A 17,071-nucleotide genomic window follows, 5' to 3' on the forward strand; every position below is an offset into this window, starting at 1 on the left:
TAAATGGGTGATGGGAATTAAGGAGGGCACTTGTTGAGATGAGCACTGGGTATTATATGTAAGTGATGAATCACTGGGTTCTACTCCTGAAACCAATACTATACTGTATATTAACTAACTTGAATGTAAATAAATTTAAAATAAAAAAGATGATAGACTGCCTGTCTTTTCAAAGAAGCAGTAATATAACTTACAAAAATTTTATAGGTAACAGCATAACTTAATGGTAAAATATTGAATACGTTTTTGCTTAGTTTGAGGACATGTCAAAGTCCACCATCACAACTTCTGTTCAACTTTGTGTGAAGTTCTAGCTAATTCACTGTGACAAAAAAAAAGAAAGGCAGGGAGGAAGGAAGGTGGGGGGGTAGGGAGAGAGGGAAGGCAAGAAAGAAGGAAGGAAAAAAAGAAGGATGGATTTAAAATCCTTCCACCTGGGTGGCTCAGTCAGTTGGGCATCTGAGTCTTGGTTTCTGCATGGGTCATAGTCTCATAGTCATGGGATGGAGCCCCATGTTGGGCTCTGTGCTGAGTGTGGGGCCTGTTTGGGATTCTCTCTCTCCCTGGTTTTCTGACTCTACCCTGGTCACACTCACATGCTCACTCCTTCAAAATAAGTAAATAAACTTTAAAAAGTAATAATGAAATAAAACTGCCTTTTGTCACAGGCAACCTGCTTGTATTCATAGAAAACCCAAAAGAATCAAGTCATATTATTATAATTAATAAATTTAGCTTTAAGAACAATATACAAAGACTAATTATATTTTAATATTATACCAGTAAACCATTAGAAAATAAAAATGTTAACCTATATACACCATTTATAGTCAATTCAGAAACATCAAATATGTAGGAATAAATCTATCAATATGTATAAGATTTCTACACACAAAACTACAAAACATTATTAAGAGAAAGTAAGAGGGATCTAAACAAAGGGGTATCTGATGTTCAGGGATTAAAAGATCAAATATTATAAAGATGTTAGTTATCCCAAAATTTATCTGTAGATCTAATGACGTCATGAAAGTAATTCTAGGAGTGTGTTGGACTCTGTGTGTGTGTGTAAATTTGTGTAGAAATGCAGAGATAAGAATAGCCATCTTGAGGAAAAAAAAAAGCTAGAGAATTTAAACTACTAGATTCCAAGACTCATTAAAAGGCTATAGTAATTAAGACAGTGTGGGATTATTGCTATAAAAATAGATAAGTAGACCAAGGGAAACTAGGCCAGAAACAGATCCAGATATACATAGTCACTTAATTTATAGCAAATTACCCCCTATCTTCAAGCCTTAGTTTCCTCATCTGTAAATAGGCTTAATAATAGTGCCCACCACATAAGGCTTAAATATTACATAATAAAAGGACTTAGGGGTGCCTGGGTGGCTCAGTAGGTTAAGTGCCTGACTCTTGATTTTGGCTCAGGTCATGATCTCATGGTTCGTGAGTTTGAGCCCCGCGTCAGGCTCTGTGCTAACAGTGCAGAGCCTGCTTGGAATTCTCTCTCTCTCTCTCTCTCTCTCTCTCTGTCTCTCTCTGTCTCTCTCTGTCTCTCTCTGTCTCTCTCTGTCTCTCTCTGTCTCTCTCTCTCTCCCCCTCCCCCACTCATGCTCATTCTCTCTCTCTCTCTCTCAAAATAAATAAATAAAAAAAAAAAGGACTTAGATGTTCTACTAAAGAGGTTAGCACACATGCCAGGGACATAGCAAGAAGGGCTTGATAAAATTTAGCTAGTATTAATATTACCATTGTGACTACCTCTCTTTCTGTAATTACTACTACTGCTGTTGTTACTGTTCATTTTCCGTTTTTCAGTATGATTATCTGAAAGTGGGGAATGGGTGGACATTAAAGCATGGTTGGCAACAAGGAACATCTGGGGCAACACAGAAAGTAGGAGAGTGTCACTGCTCAGCCTACTTGGAAAAACAATGGGATCGAGGAGATGAAGTTCATGATTCAGTCAGGGTTGACTTAGAAACTGGAATGGGACTTGGCCTAACACCAAGGTAACGTTGGCCACACAACTGTTGGTCATTAGTAAACATTTATGAAGCTTCTAAAATGGACTTGTGTATAGATGTTTTGTAAGAGTGTCTGAAAGCATGCATATATAAATATAAGCCATCTGCAAATACACTAAATAGAAATGAAGTCAGTTACCTCTTCTCTCACCTGAGTCATAGCCAGGGATCTGAGAGAGACATTTAGATAGAATATTAAAAGATTTGATTCTTTAAATGAAAAGTTTATTTCGTAGCTTCTTTAGGTAAACCTGGATGTTCATTTTGTAACACAGGTCACAGAGTCTCTGAAGACAGGGAAATAATGATCTATTTAATTCTTTCCATATTCATATCCTAAACAGTGCCTCATATTTTATAGAGTGGATTCCTGCTTTACAGTATGTGGTGTTATTTGGCTGAAAGCTTACCGATTCTTCTGGCTGTTTAACATCTCTAATCCTCCCCTATTCCAGCCCACGTGTCATTTGCATCCTGTCTTCCTCTCCCACTGGCCCACCCACACCCCATTTCACTTATGGGAGGGAAGATGCTGAGACCTTCCACTGCTTTAAGACATTTAGCTGGCTGGTGAAGGACTATACTCAGTAGCTCTGAATTCATTTCCTCTACTACTTCTGTTTGGACGACTTTAGATAAGATGATTTACCCCCTGAGTTTCATCTGTAACAAGGGATTGGTGTTGAAATAATGAAAGCAAAGCTCTTGGCACAGTTTTTCACTAAGGTGAGGGTTGATCTTGGCTATTATTTTTATTCTTATTCTTTATTCTTATTCTTGTTCTTGTTCTTGTTCTTATTCTTGACAAAGATCACACAGCCAGGAGGCTTACACCCAAGTCTTCTGTTTCTAAACCTCATATGCTTTTTTACCATGCTGCCTGTAATCTGGCAAATTAGAAGATACAATTTGGTACCCAGTCTTCCCAGTTCAGTCTAGATTTGGTCAGGACCCTGCCTGCTCCATTTCTGTAATTCAGTTTAAGAGCACCAGCTGGAGGCGCCTTTCCCCCAGTGCTGGCACTTGGTCACTGATAACACCTCCAGGTGGGACCCCTTCCTGAGGAGGGAAAGGGGGAGTCTGCCCATGGGCCTGGAATCATGGAAATGTACCTGCCTTGCCTTACAGAGAGTGTGTGATTCTGCCTGGGAAGTCTGGACTTGTTAAAGTGTAACCCTTTAACTGAAAAGCATTTATCGTTGGATACCTACCACTTATAAGCTGCTCACAGTCCATGAAGGTCATCAAAATTGCCCTAAGACACCTTTCTCGTAAAGAGTCTAGCCCTAGAGACTATACGTGTAGTCCCTACGAGCAGTTCTAATCTTTGTCAAGTCTTAGTTTTAGATGTATGTATCTTTCTAACAGTTTGATTGTAGTCCAAAAAAAGGAATCTCTTGCCTCTAACTTCTAGATCTGCACGTTACTTAAAAAGTGCTGGTTGATAGGACTTACTGGGGGAAAACTGATAGTGACAGCTCACCGGGACATAGGCTCCTCCAGTTAGAATTCCTGCAGTGCCTTATGTCCTGGGTCCTATGCAAGTAGATATCTGTCTTTGAGTTCTCTCCCTGAGTGGCTCTAAAATATTGTGTTGGACACATGCTCCCTTATTTCTGTGAGACCCTTTTGTCTACCCAAGCTACTTGGCTGACCCTTAGCAGAACAGGACACAATGCTGGAAGTGCTTTCTGAATAAGACAGGTTGTGGGTGGAGTCCTCTAAATGAGGAGGAACAGGAAATTGAATTGCCAAAAGATATATTATCATCCTAATAAAACGAAGCACATGATTTGCATTCCAGGTCCTTCAACTATTCTATGGGAACCCGGGCCTTTTCCCATGACAGTATTTTTATCCCTGATGGGGGAGCAGAAAGTGAGCAGACAGTTCAAGCAATGTCACAGGACAACATCCTGGGCAAAGTCAAAACTCTTCAGGTAAGACAGCTTGAGATTGGAAAGTCAGAGCCATAGGAGGGGCCCCAGCTATGGTGGGAAGTGGGAGAATCCCCAGAGTGGCCTTGAATAATGGATCGGGAGATCCAGAGGAGCTTCTGGTGAGAATTTTTGCTTTCTCAAACCTGATTCTGTTCTCAGGAAACCTTCCATCCACCTGTGAGAGGTATATTGTCACCATTGTACCCACCTGCATAACATCCCCTCTCCTTTTCTCTCAAGCTGTTCCTTCACTTTTAAGTTCATATCATGAGGACAGGTACCCAAGATCAGCTGTAGGACATGGAGGGAGGGGAGAGTTGGAAAAGCAACCATTAAATCTTGGCCATAATCCTGAGCACAGGGTTGACTGTGAGCTGAGGGCATGCACAGCAGGTATCCATCCTTGGACAGTGAATGGTGAGACTCTGTTATTTGCTCTATCTGTAAATCTGGCTCGCCCTGAGCTACTGTATCTTGGAAGAATGCCAGGAAGCTCTTAAACCTCCCTCCTGTTCACACTGCAGAGCCCAGCAACTTTTTCTACACAAAATGGACTCAGGTGGCAACTCCTTAATAATTAAAAAATAATAAAATAATTATTCACTAAATGTGATTGAGATCATGAGAAATCCAGAAAAAGCAAGGGGAGCAAAGACACCCGGGATCTGACCATGCAGGTTTGCCTGATAGCTTGGTAGCATTCACTCCCCCGACAGATGCGCCTAAGCAAGCACTTCTTTGAGATGGGAAGGCCTGGAGGCGATCCAGATTATGAACGGGGGACTCCGGGTTTGCTGGTTTCCATCTGTCTGTAAGTCTACAATAATAACAAATGTATAAATGAATGAAAGAGAAAAAAAAAAGGAACAGCTGACTTGAATAGCTGCCGATACAATGAAGCATTATACTCAAAGGAAATTTTCTATTTTCTTGAAATGTTTTTGTTTCTACTGAACATTAGGTATGCATTTTGTGACCTGTGTTTGGTTACATATCCACACACACTCAGCTGAATATAGCATATGGCAGATGGGGAAATAGTCCACACCCTAGAACCACACCCAGACTTGCCTAGATCTTTATACCTACTGCCAACCACTGCCCAAGGCCATCATCTTGCCCTCAGAGCTAACCTAGGCGCTTCCTTCAGATTCTAGCATTTCCTAACCAGGTTCCGTCTTTAGTTCTTGCTGGCTATGCTGCTGCATGTTTTATAGCCTGAGAAGAAAAAGGAAGCTGTCACTTCGCACAGGTTGGAGAAGAGAAAGGGATAGTAATTGCCAAAGAAAACCTTGACGCTACCCCCCCTCACCTTTCCTTCTTGAAGTCTTTTGATTCCTGGAATATTATTCTTAAGAAGTTCTGAACCCCTGGCTCATAATATCCCCTTTCCAAGAGGAGTGACTTACAGCGTTCAGTCCATGAAACAGGTGTACTTGATAAGGGCTTGCGAGGAGTCCTTTAAAAATTTGATAATAGTGTGTTGTCTTAAATGATGTCTGTTCTAACATCACACCACATGCCATTGCCACTCCAGGAATGGATTTGGAGTTATAAAATGTATGCAATTCTGCACTACTGAAACTCAATAAAAAAATGTGTGAGTGCCTCTTATTACTATTAACACTGTAAGGCACAAGTTTAAATAATTGGATCTCACAATTAAAATGTAAAACAACCAACTTCCCTGAAGCAACAGTTCTTTTAACAACAGGAAGAAAACTGTGAGTAAAGCAGAATAACTAATCGGAGTGATCTCCTTTGGACAATATCTGCTCCTATGAGGTCTGCCTAATTTTGCTTCTGCTGTATAGATTCACAGTTTGCCCTACAGCTCAATTGTTACATATTTTTTTAAAAGACGCTTTGCTCTTTGAGGAGGGAAATGGGGGGCCATTATCATAGAAAATGTGATTTTTGGAGTAACATAAGATTTAATTGTATCACCCCCAAAAGACTGTGCTTTATTTTTCAGTCGACTAAGCAGTATGTTCCTGGTAAGTCATAGAAATAGTAGTTGACTTTATTAACTTGCATGAATGCTTTGCATTTTTCCATGACGACGTTATGCTGGTATTGATGCTTAGTCAGCAGCATAAAAGACCTCCCCCTCTTAGACTCCAGCATGGAATGAGGGTGTTTAGTTATGTCAGAGGCATGTATGTTTTTTATGTCTGAAATTGTCTTTGTGTATGTATGTATGTTTATGAAAAACAGAGAAAAAAGTTATGGATAACACCTATTTGACAGTAGATGTCCTGGCAAGCTGATTAGCCACCATTATTAAGACATTCTTTTAAAATGATATTTCTCTTGGAATGCCATTTAGAAAAACAAAAAACAAAAAACATTTTTCTCTGGCCTAGGAAACTTCCTGGCCCTTGGAAACAACCGTGCCTACACTGACTGTGTTTGGAAAGGTTGCCCTCTAGTGTCCACATGTGGTCATCCCAGCTAGGCTGCTGTTGCTCCGGTGTTGCTCTTGGCAGTTTGTATCTCTCTGTTGAGTACAGCAGGACTGAATGCAGCATAAATCAGCCTGCACTTTTCTGAATAAATCTATTCTGAATGAATCTATCACCTGCCAAAATTTCTGTGACAAATGATTGAACCTTTAATAGAAAAATTACTTTTTTTTTTTTAGTATAAAAATAGTACATGTTTCTAGGGAGAACAAATTCTAATATACAGGACAGTTATAGGGACAAAAACAACAATGGTGCCCTTTTTGAAGATCCTACACATAAATGTCAGTTGTCTCATGGCTAGTGGGTGAAAAAAAAAAAGCCTGTGCCAAGCCTCCACCACCACCTGGCTGTGTGGCCTGCAGTGAAGTCATTTAACCTCTCTGACTCTCATTTTCCCCATCTGAAAAATAAGGGGATGACTATGCTGGATGATCTGGCTCCTCCAGTTCTTAAAATCTGCCATCTATGCGAAATCACTGCTTACCTGCTATAGCATGGAGTGGTTTGGTAAGCTTCACACTTCGTTGCATTTGGACTGCAATGACCTTGATGTTCTTTACAGCTGCCCAGAGCATGGATCAGGGAGGTGCCTGTTTATTTCAGATCAGACCAGGCTGTGAAGTGTAACAACCGATGATAAAACTTGGGCAGGAACATCCTAGTCTAAGCCTGCAGGTGATTTTTAGAATTATACCACACCTTTGTCAGAAAATGCCAATAACTCTGTTAATCCACAGACCATTTATTTAGCTCAGGAGGGAAAGCCTCCATTTTAAGTAGCTGCTGTCTCCTGCTAAGCTGGATTTCACTTAAAAAATGCCCAAGTGTCATATGTTTGAGGATTTTGACACCTTATGCAGCTGTCAAGGACACAAAGAATAAATACCCGGTCTAGCCACTTCTGCGTAGAGCAGATGTCTTTTGCCTCTTTTTAAAAATTCATTTTAACTATGGGTGTATCTGTAGTTCACTCAAGGAGACAGCAACTTAATTCTTCCTCTGCTTTGTTCTCACAGACACAGTCTGAGGATAGCTGTGAAAAATCTGGGGGAATCTAAATACTGGCAGTGTGAGAGCTGCAGAATATGATGTGCTTGGAATTTCCACACCATAGGAAAAAGCCTCATAAATATGGATGTGCATTCCTATAACATCATTCTTTGGCATTCCATATTACAACAAAATGGCTCAATTTGAATGAATAAAATATAGTCCCTTTCAGCTCACATTCCAGTCCTAACAGTAACCCCATTCACAGCCACAAGCAGCATGGATGTTAGGATAGGCACAGTGTTCTCTTCTCTCTGGTTGTAATTGTAGTGTATATAAAGAGCCCGTGGGTGTTAGAAAAAGGTGGAGGGAGTGGTAGTAGTTTATAAGGGCAACCTCCATCTGCACAGTCTGGTTTTCAGTGACTGCTTCTATCAAAGTTCCTCTCATGACAATGTCTGAATAGTGGGCAGAGTTAAAGTCACAAAAAAGTCACAGTGATCCTTATAGTCCAGTCACATGACACTTGAGATTGCCAAATAGGTTTTAGCAGTCACCTTTTAATTGTCAATAAATCACACAGTGTCTCGACACCTGTCTCCTTTGAGTCCCCTGAAGGAAGCATTTGGAGCAGGAACTGCAGGGAAGGGAAACACGCAGGTGCAGGAGTCTTGGCCTTGAGAACCTGAGGATCGATCTCCATGGCCTTGGACCCGAAGTCCTACCCTGGTCTTGTCCTATGGTCTCATCCCTGACAGCTACAGGGGTGTCTGTGAAACAGTCCTTTGTCTGGACAGAGAGGCTACAGCCCTGTCCCTAAATGTAGCCAGTATTTCTTTGATGACTTGGGTCCTCCCCTTCTCCATCCCCCTAAGCTCCCAGCTACAGTCTGAATTTATTTTTTCTAGAAGGATTTTAAATCAGCGGCTTCACAGAAATGCACATTGTTATTCTCAAAGGCAACAGCATTGTGTTTCTTTTGCCAGGATGAACATATCTGTGACATAAATCATCCCTTTCATACACACACACATTCTCATTGCCTCCCTCCCTCTTTTCTTCCCTCCCTTCCTCGCCACTCTCAGCTCTTGTGTCTGCAGCCAGGCCCACACCCCTCTCCTGATGCGATTCCTCTGTGCCTGCACCTTCCTCTTGCCTCTTGTATTTCATTCTCTGCTTCATTTCTCAACATCATTCCCTCCATTTCCCAGCTTTGTCCTCTGTACCCTATTTCTCCTGCTCTCTTTCCATCTATTTCATTTTTCCATTTCCTCTTAGCTTTTTCACTGGTTACCACAATAGTCATCCCATCTTTGGAATTTATTTCCATCAAGACTGCAGTTACATTTTGTCATATGGTTGTTTGTCTCATAAGCGTCAGGGTGGACCAACATCAGTATTTTTTAAAGTGCCCTTTTGAAGAAAAATATCAGCATATTCTTTTTTGGTGATGGTGGCAAAAAAATCCTAACTAACTGGCATTAGACTGTTACGCCAGGTTCTCCTTGGGAGCTCATTAAACAATTGTTCTTTCTATTATAACCAGAAGAAATACCCTCATCTTAGTCGTTCAGGAGCATTGAGAGATGGCAGACCCTGACAACAGGAAGTCTCAGTCTAAGGGGAACACTTTCTAGCTCCTGGCCAGCACTAAAAGAACACTAAAAGAACACTTTCTAGCTCCTGGCCAGCACTCCTAGAGAAGGGATAACTGGTAAACCAAAGGCTGGGCTGGGAATCCCAGAGGGAACTCCTACTGAAGCTTTCACTAGGACGCAGGAACCATATCACCAGGTCCCTATCCCTCACCCACAGATGAGCAGAGTAAGCTGGGCCTGTGACTTTGTTACTCCGTGTCCTCTTGTCTAACTCCATCGGCTGCTCTAACCGTGCCTGCTTATTGATCTGCTTAGAGAGTAGATACTAACTGCTGCTTCCTGCTAAACTTGTTTTGAGAAGACACCCTTTTTTAGCCTTCTCCTCCCCAAAACCCTATTAGGCTGCTCAGCTGTTCTTTCAGTGGCTTCAGCAGCTGTTCTCGGGCTTTTGGTGTGTGCTCCTTCTCTGTGGTGCCCGGGGATCCAGGCTCAGGCTGAAATACCGGCAGATCAAATACAAGTCCTCTGTCTTTCTGTGCTCCTGACTTGGCATGCCGGGGTGCCCTGGGGGTGTGGGGAGGGGAGTCTGGGGCTCACCTCTTCCATGTCTCTGCAACCTCACCGTCCACCATGCAAGGCTGAGGGGGAGCTGGGCACGAGTGGGTGGATTTGGTACCCTTGAGTTCAGAGGGGAAACAGGCATTTCCCTCATGGGATTCCCCTGCCAGGGAACTTCAGCAAGGTATTAAGAAAGCTGCATCATCTCTTTATTTCTGCCCCTATAAGAAAGAAGTGTTGATGTCAAATTTGTGAGAACCTGTGGAGTACAATGCAAATAACACTGAATATGGTTTTAGGAGACCTGGATTCAAATCCCTTTGGGGCCACTCATTCTTTCCATAAGCTTGGGCCAGTCACCTCTCCCCACTGGATCTCTGACATTTTTTGTAAAATGAGGGGTCTGGACTATGTGATTGCTATTGCTCTTGGCAGCTCTATGGGATTAAATATTAGCCAAATTAAAGATAAATATCAAATAATGCATTTTTTCCTTTCTTTCTTTCTTTTCTTTCTTTCCTTCCTTCCTTCCTTCCTTCCTTCCTTCCTTCCTTCCTTCCTTCCTTCCTTTTTGAGGCATGACAGGACTATGAAGCCCAAGTACCTAAGATGTAGAGCAGTAGCTCTCATCCAGAGGCAATTTTACCCACCCCCAGGGGACATTGGCAACTTCAGGATACATTTTTGGATGTCTTGACAGGGAAGGGATTGCTACTGGCATCTGGTGTCCCAGAGGCCAAGGTGCTGCTAAACATTTTACAGTGCACAGGATGAGCTCCCCACACACAAAAAAATCATCTGGCCTACAATGTCAGTAACGCTGAGGTTCAGAAACCTGCTATAGATCAAGGCAAGAGTTTCTATAGTATATTAAATTTAGTAGTCTCTCAGGTGGCCACGGCATGCCCTTTCTTCTTCTGGAATGTCATTCATTGTTTTCTGCTGCAGCCCATTAAATATTTTGCCCTTTCTTAAACTATTATATTTATATATTTTTTTCTTCAGGGAATATATTTCTTTTCTAATCTGGCTTTTCTTTAATTCTAAATACTATTTGTTGTCCTCATTTCTATCACCTGTTCCCCACCCCCACCCCCTGCCCCAAATACACACACACACACACACACACACACACACACACACACTTCTAGCTACCTGCCACCAGTAACAAATCCTTCCTTGGCCCTTTTCCTTCTGGCTACTTCTCTGTTCTTTCCCCACTGGGCACTTTCTGCCCTGTAGTTCACAGAGCATAGCTGCAGCAAGGCAAAAAGAAGTCCTAGTGGCAGGACAGACTGTTCCTGTGACTCCCATGACTTTGGCATTGATCATGGAAAGACTTGCCAGCATTGGGGCCTTCTTCAACCTGGTGCCCACTGTGACCAGAACATGATGTTCAAGTGAAGGCCTGATGAGGAAGGTGGATGAAGCATAAATATTCAACAGGAATGTGTCCAAGAGAGGCTGGAGGGTTCCCTCATTACAGTGACCACAAGAGTCTTGATTTTCCCCACTGGTTCCTGCATTTCACGTAACTATATTCTACACAATTTTTATACTCTTAAGAGACTTTTTAAAAGAAATTTATAGGTTAATCAAAAAATTTTTGTCATAACATATATCCCAACTTTTGGTTCAGAAATATGGCCTCTCTACCCCCTGGATAATGTTGATATCTCCAAGAAAGAGGTGGCTGGATGAAAAAGCTCATGGCTTGAAGGTGGGAAAGGAAAAGAAAAGAAACTGGAAAACAAATTCACTTATTACAGGACTGCATCATGGCTTACTGGCATGGTATTTAGTCTAGAAACGTTGTGCACAGAATATGCCTCAATGCCTACTAGATATGCTGGGGCCTCTGGTTGCGGTTATTGTGAACTGCTTCACTGCTTCAGAACGTCTTTCTTTTGTTTTTCTCCAGCGACAGTTGAGCAAAAACATCAAGTTTGGGCAGCCACCACCCAATGCCATTCCCATGAAGAAGGCGGACAGTGGCGAGGTTAGCTTAGAAGAGGATCTATTCCTGACCAGTCCCATGGAAATTGTGACTCAGGAGGACATCATCCTGTCAGACACGGAGAACAAAGTAAGGCTCCTCCTGGGAATGACTTCTTGCTAATACGTGTGGGGAGGACGTCAGTCAGTGAACAGGGGCATCCAATAACTCTTGGGTCTGCAGTGGAAGGAAGGAGTATGCAAGAGAAGCTTTCCTGATGAGTCGCCCAGGGCTGGAGGGCACTTCCTGGTCAGGTGCCATGATCTGCAGTGAGGGCCACTTGGAGGAGGGAGAGGAAGAGGAGACATGCCCTTTGCATGCACTCTTCACAGTGTCTTCCACTTGTTCTTCAAGACTCAGGTTGGCCCACCTCTTCTGGGAAGCCTTACCCGGCCTTACCCCCAGGCTGTGCTATCTCCTGTCTTTGCTGTGTGTCCTTAGTGCCTCTCACACATTCATACTCATCTGTGTCTTTCCACATAATTGTTTTCTCTCCATCTCTAAATGTTGAGTTCCTTGAGGACAAACTGGATCTTACACATCTCTGTCTCCCTAGGACATAGCTAGTGTTTACTTAGTAGCACTGAATAATTACTTGTCAAATTGGACTAATTTAAAGGAAAACAAGAAAGAAATAGGTTCTTAACAAGACAGGACATATCAAACTGGCCATTGAAGTCTACTTAATGAGGAAAGAAAGTCATATTGGTCCAGCATTGTCTTATTTAAATTTGGTCTTTTGACACTTGGAAAGAGACACCATGAACATATCCTGGAATGAGAGTCCTTCCAGCAGCAGAAGGGACCCCCCTCAGGCGTCTGGTGGGGAAGGAGGAAATGCCCCACCAGTAGCTGGAGCAGGGAGCTCTCTGCAGAGTCTTCCAGTCTTGGCAGAAAGCATTCTTTGTGCTCTGCCTACCAAGGTGCCTGGACTTACCCTGGATGTTTTTAAAATGGACGTGGCCCCAGAAGTCATGCTTGTTATCAGCTAATATGTCATAGGGCAGTAAGAAGGAGAAGTGATTAACAGAGCAAAGTGAAGAAGGATAGAACAGGCTGGTCCCCCGCTGTTGCCCACCTCTGCCTGGTCCTCATGACTCCTGGTTCCCACACAAGCAGGTGTCAGGTGGTGTGCTGGGTAAAGTGGAGACCGCGAGGTCCAAAACCACTCTCTCCAATCTCTTGGTGCAAGCGGCAGCAATGGCTGTCAGCCTTAATGCAGGGATTGCCCCAGGACTGAGGCAAATGTCCTCACTGTTACTGATGGTCTAATACATGCAACAGACCATGGCCTGAGGGAGGAGGAGGACCATTCGTTCGGCAAGTGCTACCCCAGCTATAGATTAGGGGTGCCTCTGCATGGTTTGCCTTTTTTTAAATTTTTTATTTTTGAGAGAGAGAGAGACAAAGTATGAGCAGAGACAGAGGGAGACACAGAATCCGAAGCAGGCTCCAGGCTCTGAGCTGTCCTCACAGAGGCCAACATGGGGCTCAAACTCACAAACCGTGAGATCATGACCTGAGCCAAAGTCAGGCGCTTAACCGACTGAGCCACCCAGGTACCCCTGCATAGTCACATTTTAATGAGAGTCAGATGGCAAGTCAACAGATATGTATAAAGATAATAACTTACTTATTTAGTAAATGTTACAGTATAATAACTTTGGATCAAGAAAAATGCTTCACGGGAAGTAAAACAGAGTGGTGGAAAAGTGAGTAACGTGGAGGGGGAGAGGTCACTTTTTAGGTAAGGAGGTCAGAGCAGCCATGACAAACCTGGCTATGGGAGCTGTGTTCTAGATGGAGGGAAGAGCAAGTCCAGAGGCCCAGGATAGGACTGAGGGTGTCCCATGAGAAAGCAGGTCAGTGTTGTTGGCTGGACCGTGATGGGGGGCAAAGGGAAGATAGAGCAAGGTAGGGAGGCCAGAATGTACAGAGCACGGGAAAGGGATAATTCTACTCTGAGAGTACTAGAAACCTCTGAGTATTTTAAGCAGGACAGTGACATAATCTGATTTTTGTTTTCCAAAGATGCTTCTAAGTGTGGTGCAGAAAATGGGCTGAGGCAGGACAAGCTATTATTGCTCTGGAAGGAACGATGAAGCTGTGTAAATATTGGCCACACAAAGTGGAAGGTATATTGGGCCATCAGAAAGGTGCAGGTGATGTAGTGTGGGCATTCCCAGGGCAGGTGAGGTGACTGGGCTGGGGATCTTCAGCCTTTTTCTTCTTCTGTCCTGAGGGGTTTTTTTGTTTGTTTTTTTCGTTTTTGCCTCTGGTCATCCACCTTCTCAGCCCAGCCTTTTGCGCACAGAATTCGTAGGGCCTTTGTTTTTTCTCACAGGGAAGAGGTCTGGCATAGAGGTGAGAGGTCCGGCAGACAAAGGGGGTGGAAGGCAGTGAGCATAGCCCACCGCTCTGAGGTCGGAGGCCAGGTGTGTGACACAGCCCCGCTTCCCAGGTGGGGTGGCTAGAGGGCGGCACCTGGACTCTCTCAGCCGTGGGGAAGCACATCAGGGACTGAGGTTAGACACTGCTCACATGGAAATGTGTTGAACTCAGGAAAGGAGGAAAGCACAAATTCTGTGCCTCAGGAGTCCTTGTCTGGACATTAGCAAAGTCCCCACTGTGACTTCTGCCGGCTCTGCAAAGCCAGCTGCGGCCTTTTCCAGGCACAGCCCGCATCTGGTTATCTGCCCAGAACTTCCTGTTCTGGCGTTTGACTTGAGTGCTCTCTTTTCGGTTCCAGCCCAGTGATACGCCAAGTTCTCTGAGTCCTCCGAATCTGCCTGGAGCCAGAAGTGAGATGGAAGAGAAGGTAATATAATTTGAAATTACATATTTAGCTTCTTTACTTGAACTTCCATTTCCATCCTCTCCCCCCCCTTTTTTTTTCGATCCGCTGTCTCATTTTTTCCATTCATAAATGCCGCCTTCATCTATTACTTTAAATTCCTTCAAAACATAACCAGTGGTAGATGTAGAGTGTCTGTTTCCATGGCAGCGCACCTGCTGGAACTGAACCCTGTTCTGAAAAAATAGCCACCTCCCAGCACGTACATATTTGAACACTTACACGTTGGTCATTTTCCTAAATGTACCAGGTACTTCAAGACACTGTTAAGCCATTGAAAAAGACATTCCAGAACACCTGAAGGTACCCAAGTCTGTAAGGAAAAAAGTCTCCTTCTATTTGGAAATGCAAAATAAGGGGCACCTGGGTAGCTCAGTCAGTTGAGTATCTTAATGCAGATTTCAGCTCAGGTCAGGATCCAGGTCAGGGTCCTGGGCTCAGCCCTGCGCCAGGTTTCATGCTGAGCATGGAGACTGCTTGAGATTCTCTCTCCCTCCCTCTCTCCCCCCTCCCCCCCCCCGTCCCTACTTGCACTTTCTCTCTCTCTCTCTCTCTGAAATTAAAAAAGGAAAAAATGCTTAGACATGCAAAAGCAAAAAGACCTTAGCATTTTTCTACTTGTATGTATTTTTGTTTTTTTAACTTTTCTGTGTTCTGTTGAAACCTGGGACTCTGCCTGCAGGAGTCCAGGGAACCCTGTGGAGACCATGTGCACCCCTCCAGTAGACGCCGGTCCACTCCTGTGAGCACTCTTCACTTGCATAGGGACTCAAGGGTCCTTCCAGGGACTGGCACAGTGAGCAGAGTATGTCCCTGAGTCTTCTGAAGGGGATGGCTCAAGACAGTGCCACCACCCAGACAATGAAGAAGCCCAGCTGAAATGAGTAGAAATGAAACCTTGCATTTAAGTCTCAGCTTCAAGTGCTTATCTGTGTCTTCAATCTACCACATTTGGCTCTAATTCCTTTTATTCACGCATCTAGTAGGGGATGGAAATAAATGTTTGATTTGTCTCTTCTCAACCACAGTTCAGAATTTGATACCTATTATAAAGATAACCATAAATAAATGAAAGCCAGGAGCCCAAAGGCTGGAATTATTTTTCCTTACTACTGTGCTCCTTATCCTAAGTTATTATTTACTGAGCATCCATCTTGCTCTTGAGCTGGCTTGGTCCTTTGTCTTTTGTGCATAAATATGGAAGGTAATTGCAAAAAGCAAAGCTGCCAGCTAAACCCCACTGGCTCTGCACTTACAACATGAATGCCAACACATAAACCCTGGCCTCTGTTCATGCCTCTGTGCCTGAGCTGCTGGCACCAGACCCGCAGATGGGGCCGTGAGCGCCCTCTGCTGCACGTTGACGTGGTATGGCTGTGAGCCCTCACCTTGCTGCTTGCCTTTAAAAGCTCAATAGTTACAGATGTGTGGCCCCTGGGTTGAGGCTGATCTGCGGGTGTACAGTTTGTCTGAGGTGGTGGCTCCTAAGTGCGTGCCATCTGCATTACAGCGCTGCAGTCGTGCCGTGAGGACCTTCCCTTTCCCCCAGGGGGGGCACAGTTCTGCCCATCCTTTTTTTGCCACTCAACTCTGTGTTCTGTGGCTTTGGAATGATTGTGCTAAAACATTTTAGCAGGTAGCAATTTCATGCCCTAGGCATAGCTGTTATACTTTTTTGTTCCTTCATTCCTCCAAAAAATATTTACTGAGCACTTGCTAAATGAGATTTGCTGCTTGGGCAGAAAGGGAACTGAAAAGATGAAAAAGACACTTTCCCTACTTCAGAGGGTCTCAGGTAGAGGCTGAGGGACGTTTGCAAGTGTCTTATAGAGTCCTTAGTATAGAGATGAGCTAGTCCAGGGCTCAGCAAACCATGCTTTATTTTAGGCTTTGTGGCCATAAGGTCCAACCTGGATACCCTCCTTCGTTCTGCTCTTCCTTTGTAGCACAAAAGCGCTAAAGACCATGGACAAGGGGTGTGGCTGTGTGCTGATAAAACTTTATTTACCAAAACAGGCTGTGGGCAGGATTGGGCCTCCTGGCTATGTTTGTCAACCCCCCTCATCTAATCTGACCCCCCCCATATTATTCAGAGTAGGAAAATCAGTCCCTGAAAGGTTAAATGACTGTTTTGAGTTAATGCAAAAATCATTGGCAGAACAAATAGTCAACGTCCTGTTTTTTGATGACAAAAGCAGTGCTCATCTCTCTGTCCCAGTGCCTCTGTTCACAGCAACCCCTGGGCCAGTCCAGGCCTGGCAAGGTGCAGGCCCCAGCAAGTGCTGCCATTCCAGGACCCCCCCGACGGTGTTCTGATCTGGACTGACTCTGTAGTTTAATCTCCTCTACAGGTGGCTCCAGTTAAACCATCGCGGCCAAAAAGGCACTTCTCTTCTGCTGGAACCATCGAAAGTGTCAACCTAGATGCCATCCCCCTGGCCATCGCGCGTCTGGACAACAGTGCTGCCAAGCACAAACTGTCCGTTAAGCCAAAAAACCAGAGGGTGTCAAAGAAACACAGGCGACTTGCCAGGGTATGTAGCGCCCATCCCAGCTGACCAGGCAGATGCCCTTGCTTGCGGGCACTGATTCTACCTGGGTGGGGGGGGGGGGGGGGGGGGGTGGTGTGAGGGGCCC

The 17,071-nt window shown here is 44.1% G+C and overlaps 1 protein-coding gene across 2 annotated transcripts in view; it reads left to right on the top strand.

Moving 5' to 3' along the window:
* The window catches only part of CRACD (capping protein inhibiting regulator of actin dynamics), a 58,197-nt gene that overhangs the window by 22,514 nt on the left and 18,612 nt on the right, over positions 1-17,071 (top strand). The window contains exons 2-5 of one of the 2 annotated variants that reach the window (XM_049630501.1): positions 3,835-3,970; positions 11,506-11,670; positions 14,330-14,398; positions 16,786-16,968. In XM_049630501.1, coding sequence (XP_049486458.1) covers positions 3,851-3,970; positions 11,506-11,670; positions 14,330-14,398; positions 16,786-16,968 — 537 coding nt within the window. In that variant the 5' untranslated portion in view covers positions 3,835-3,850. The remainder of the gene's footprint in view (positions 1-3,834; positions 3,971-11,505; positions 11,671-14,329; positions 14,399-16,785; positions 16,969-17,071) is intronic. The other variant, XM_049630500.1, reaches the window with a different exon arrangement.

The sequence above is a fragment of the Panthera uncia genome, chromosome B1 (genome assembly GCF_023721935.1).
Source record: "Panthera uncia isolate 11264 chromosome B1, Puncia_PCG_1.0, whole genome shotgun sequence".
Taxonomy (NCBI): domain Eukaryota; kingdom Metazoa; phylum Chordata; class Mammalia; order Carnivora; family Felidae; genus Panthera; species Panthera uncia.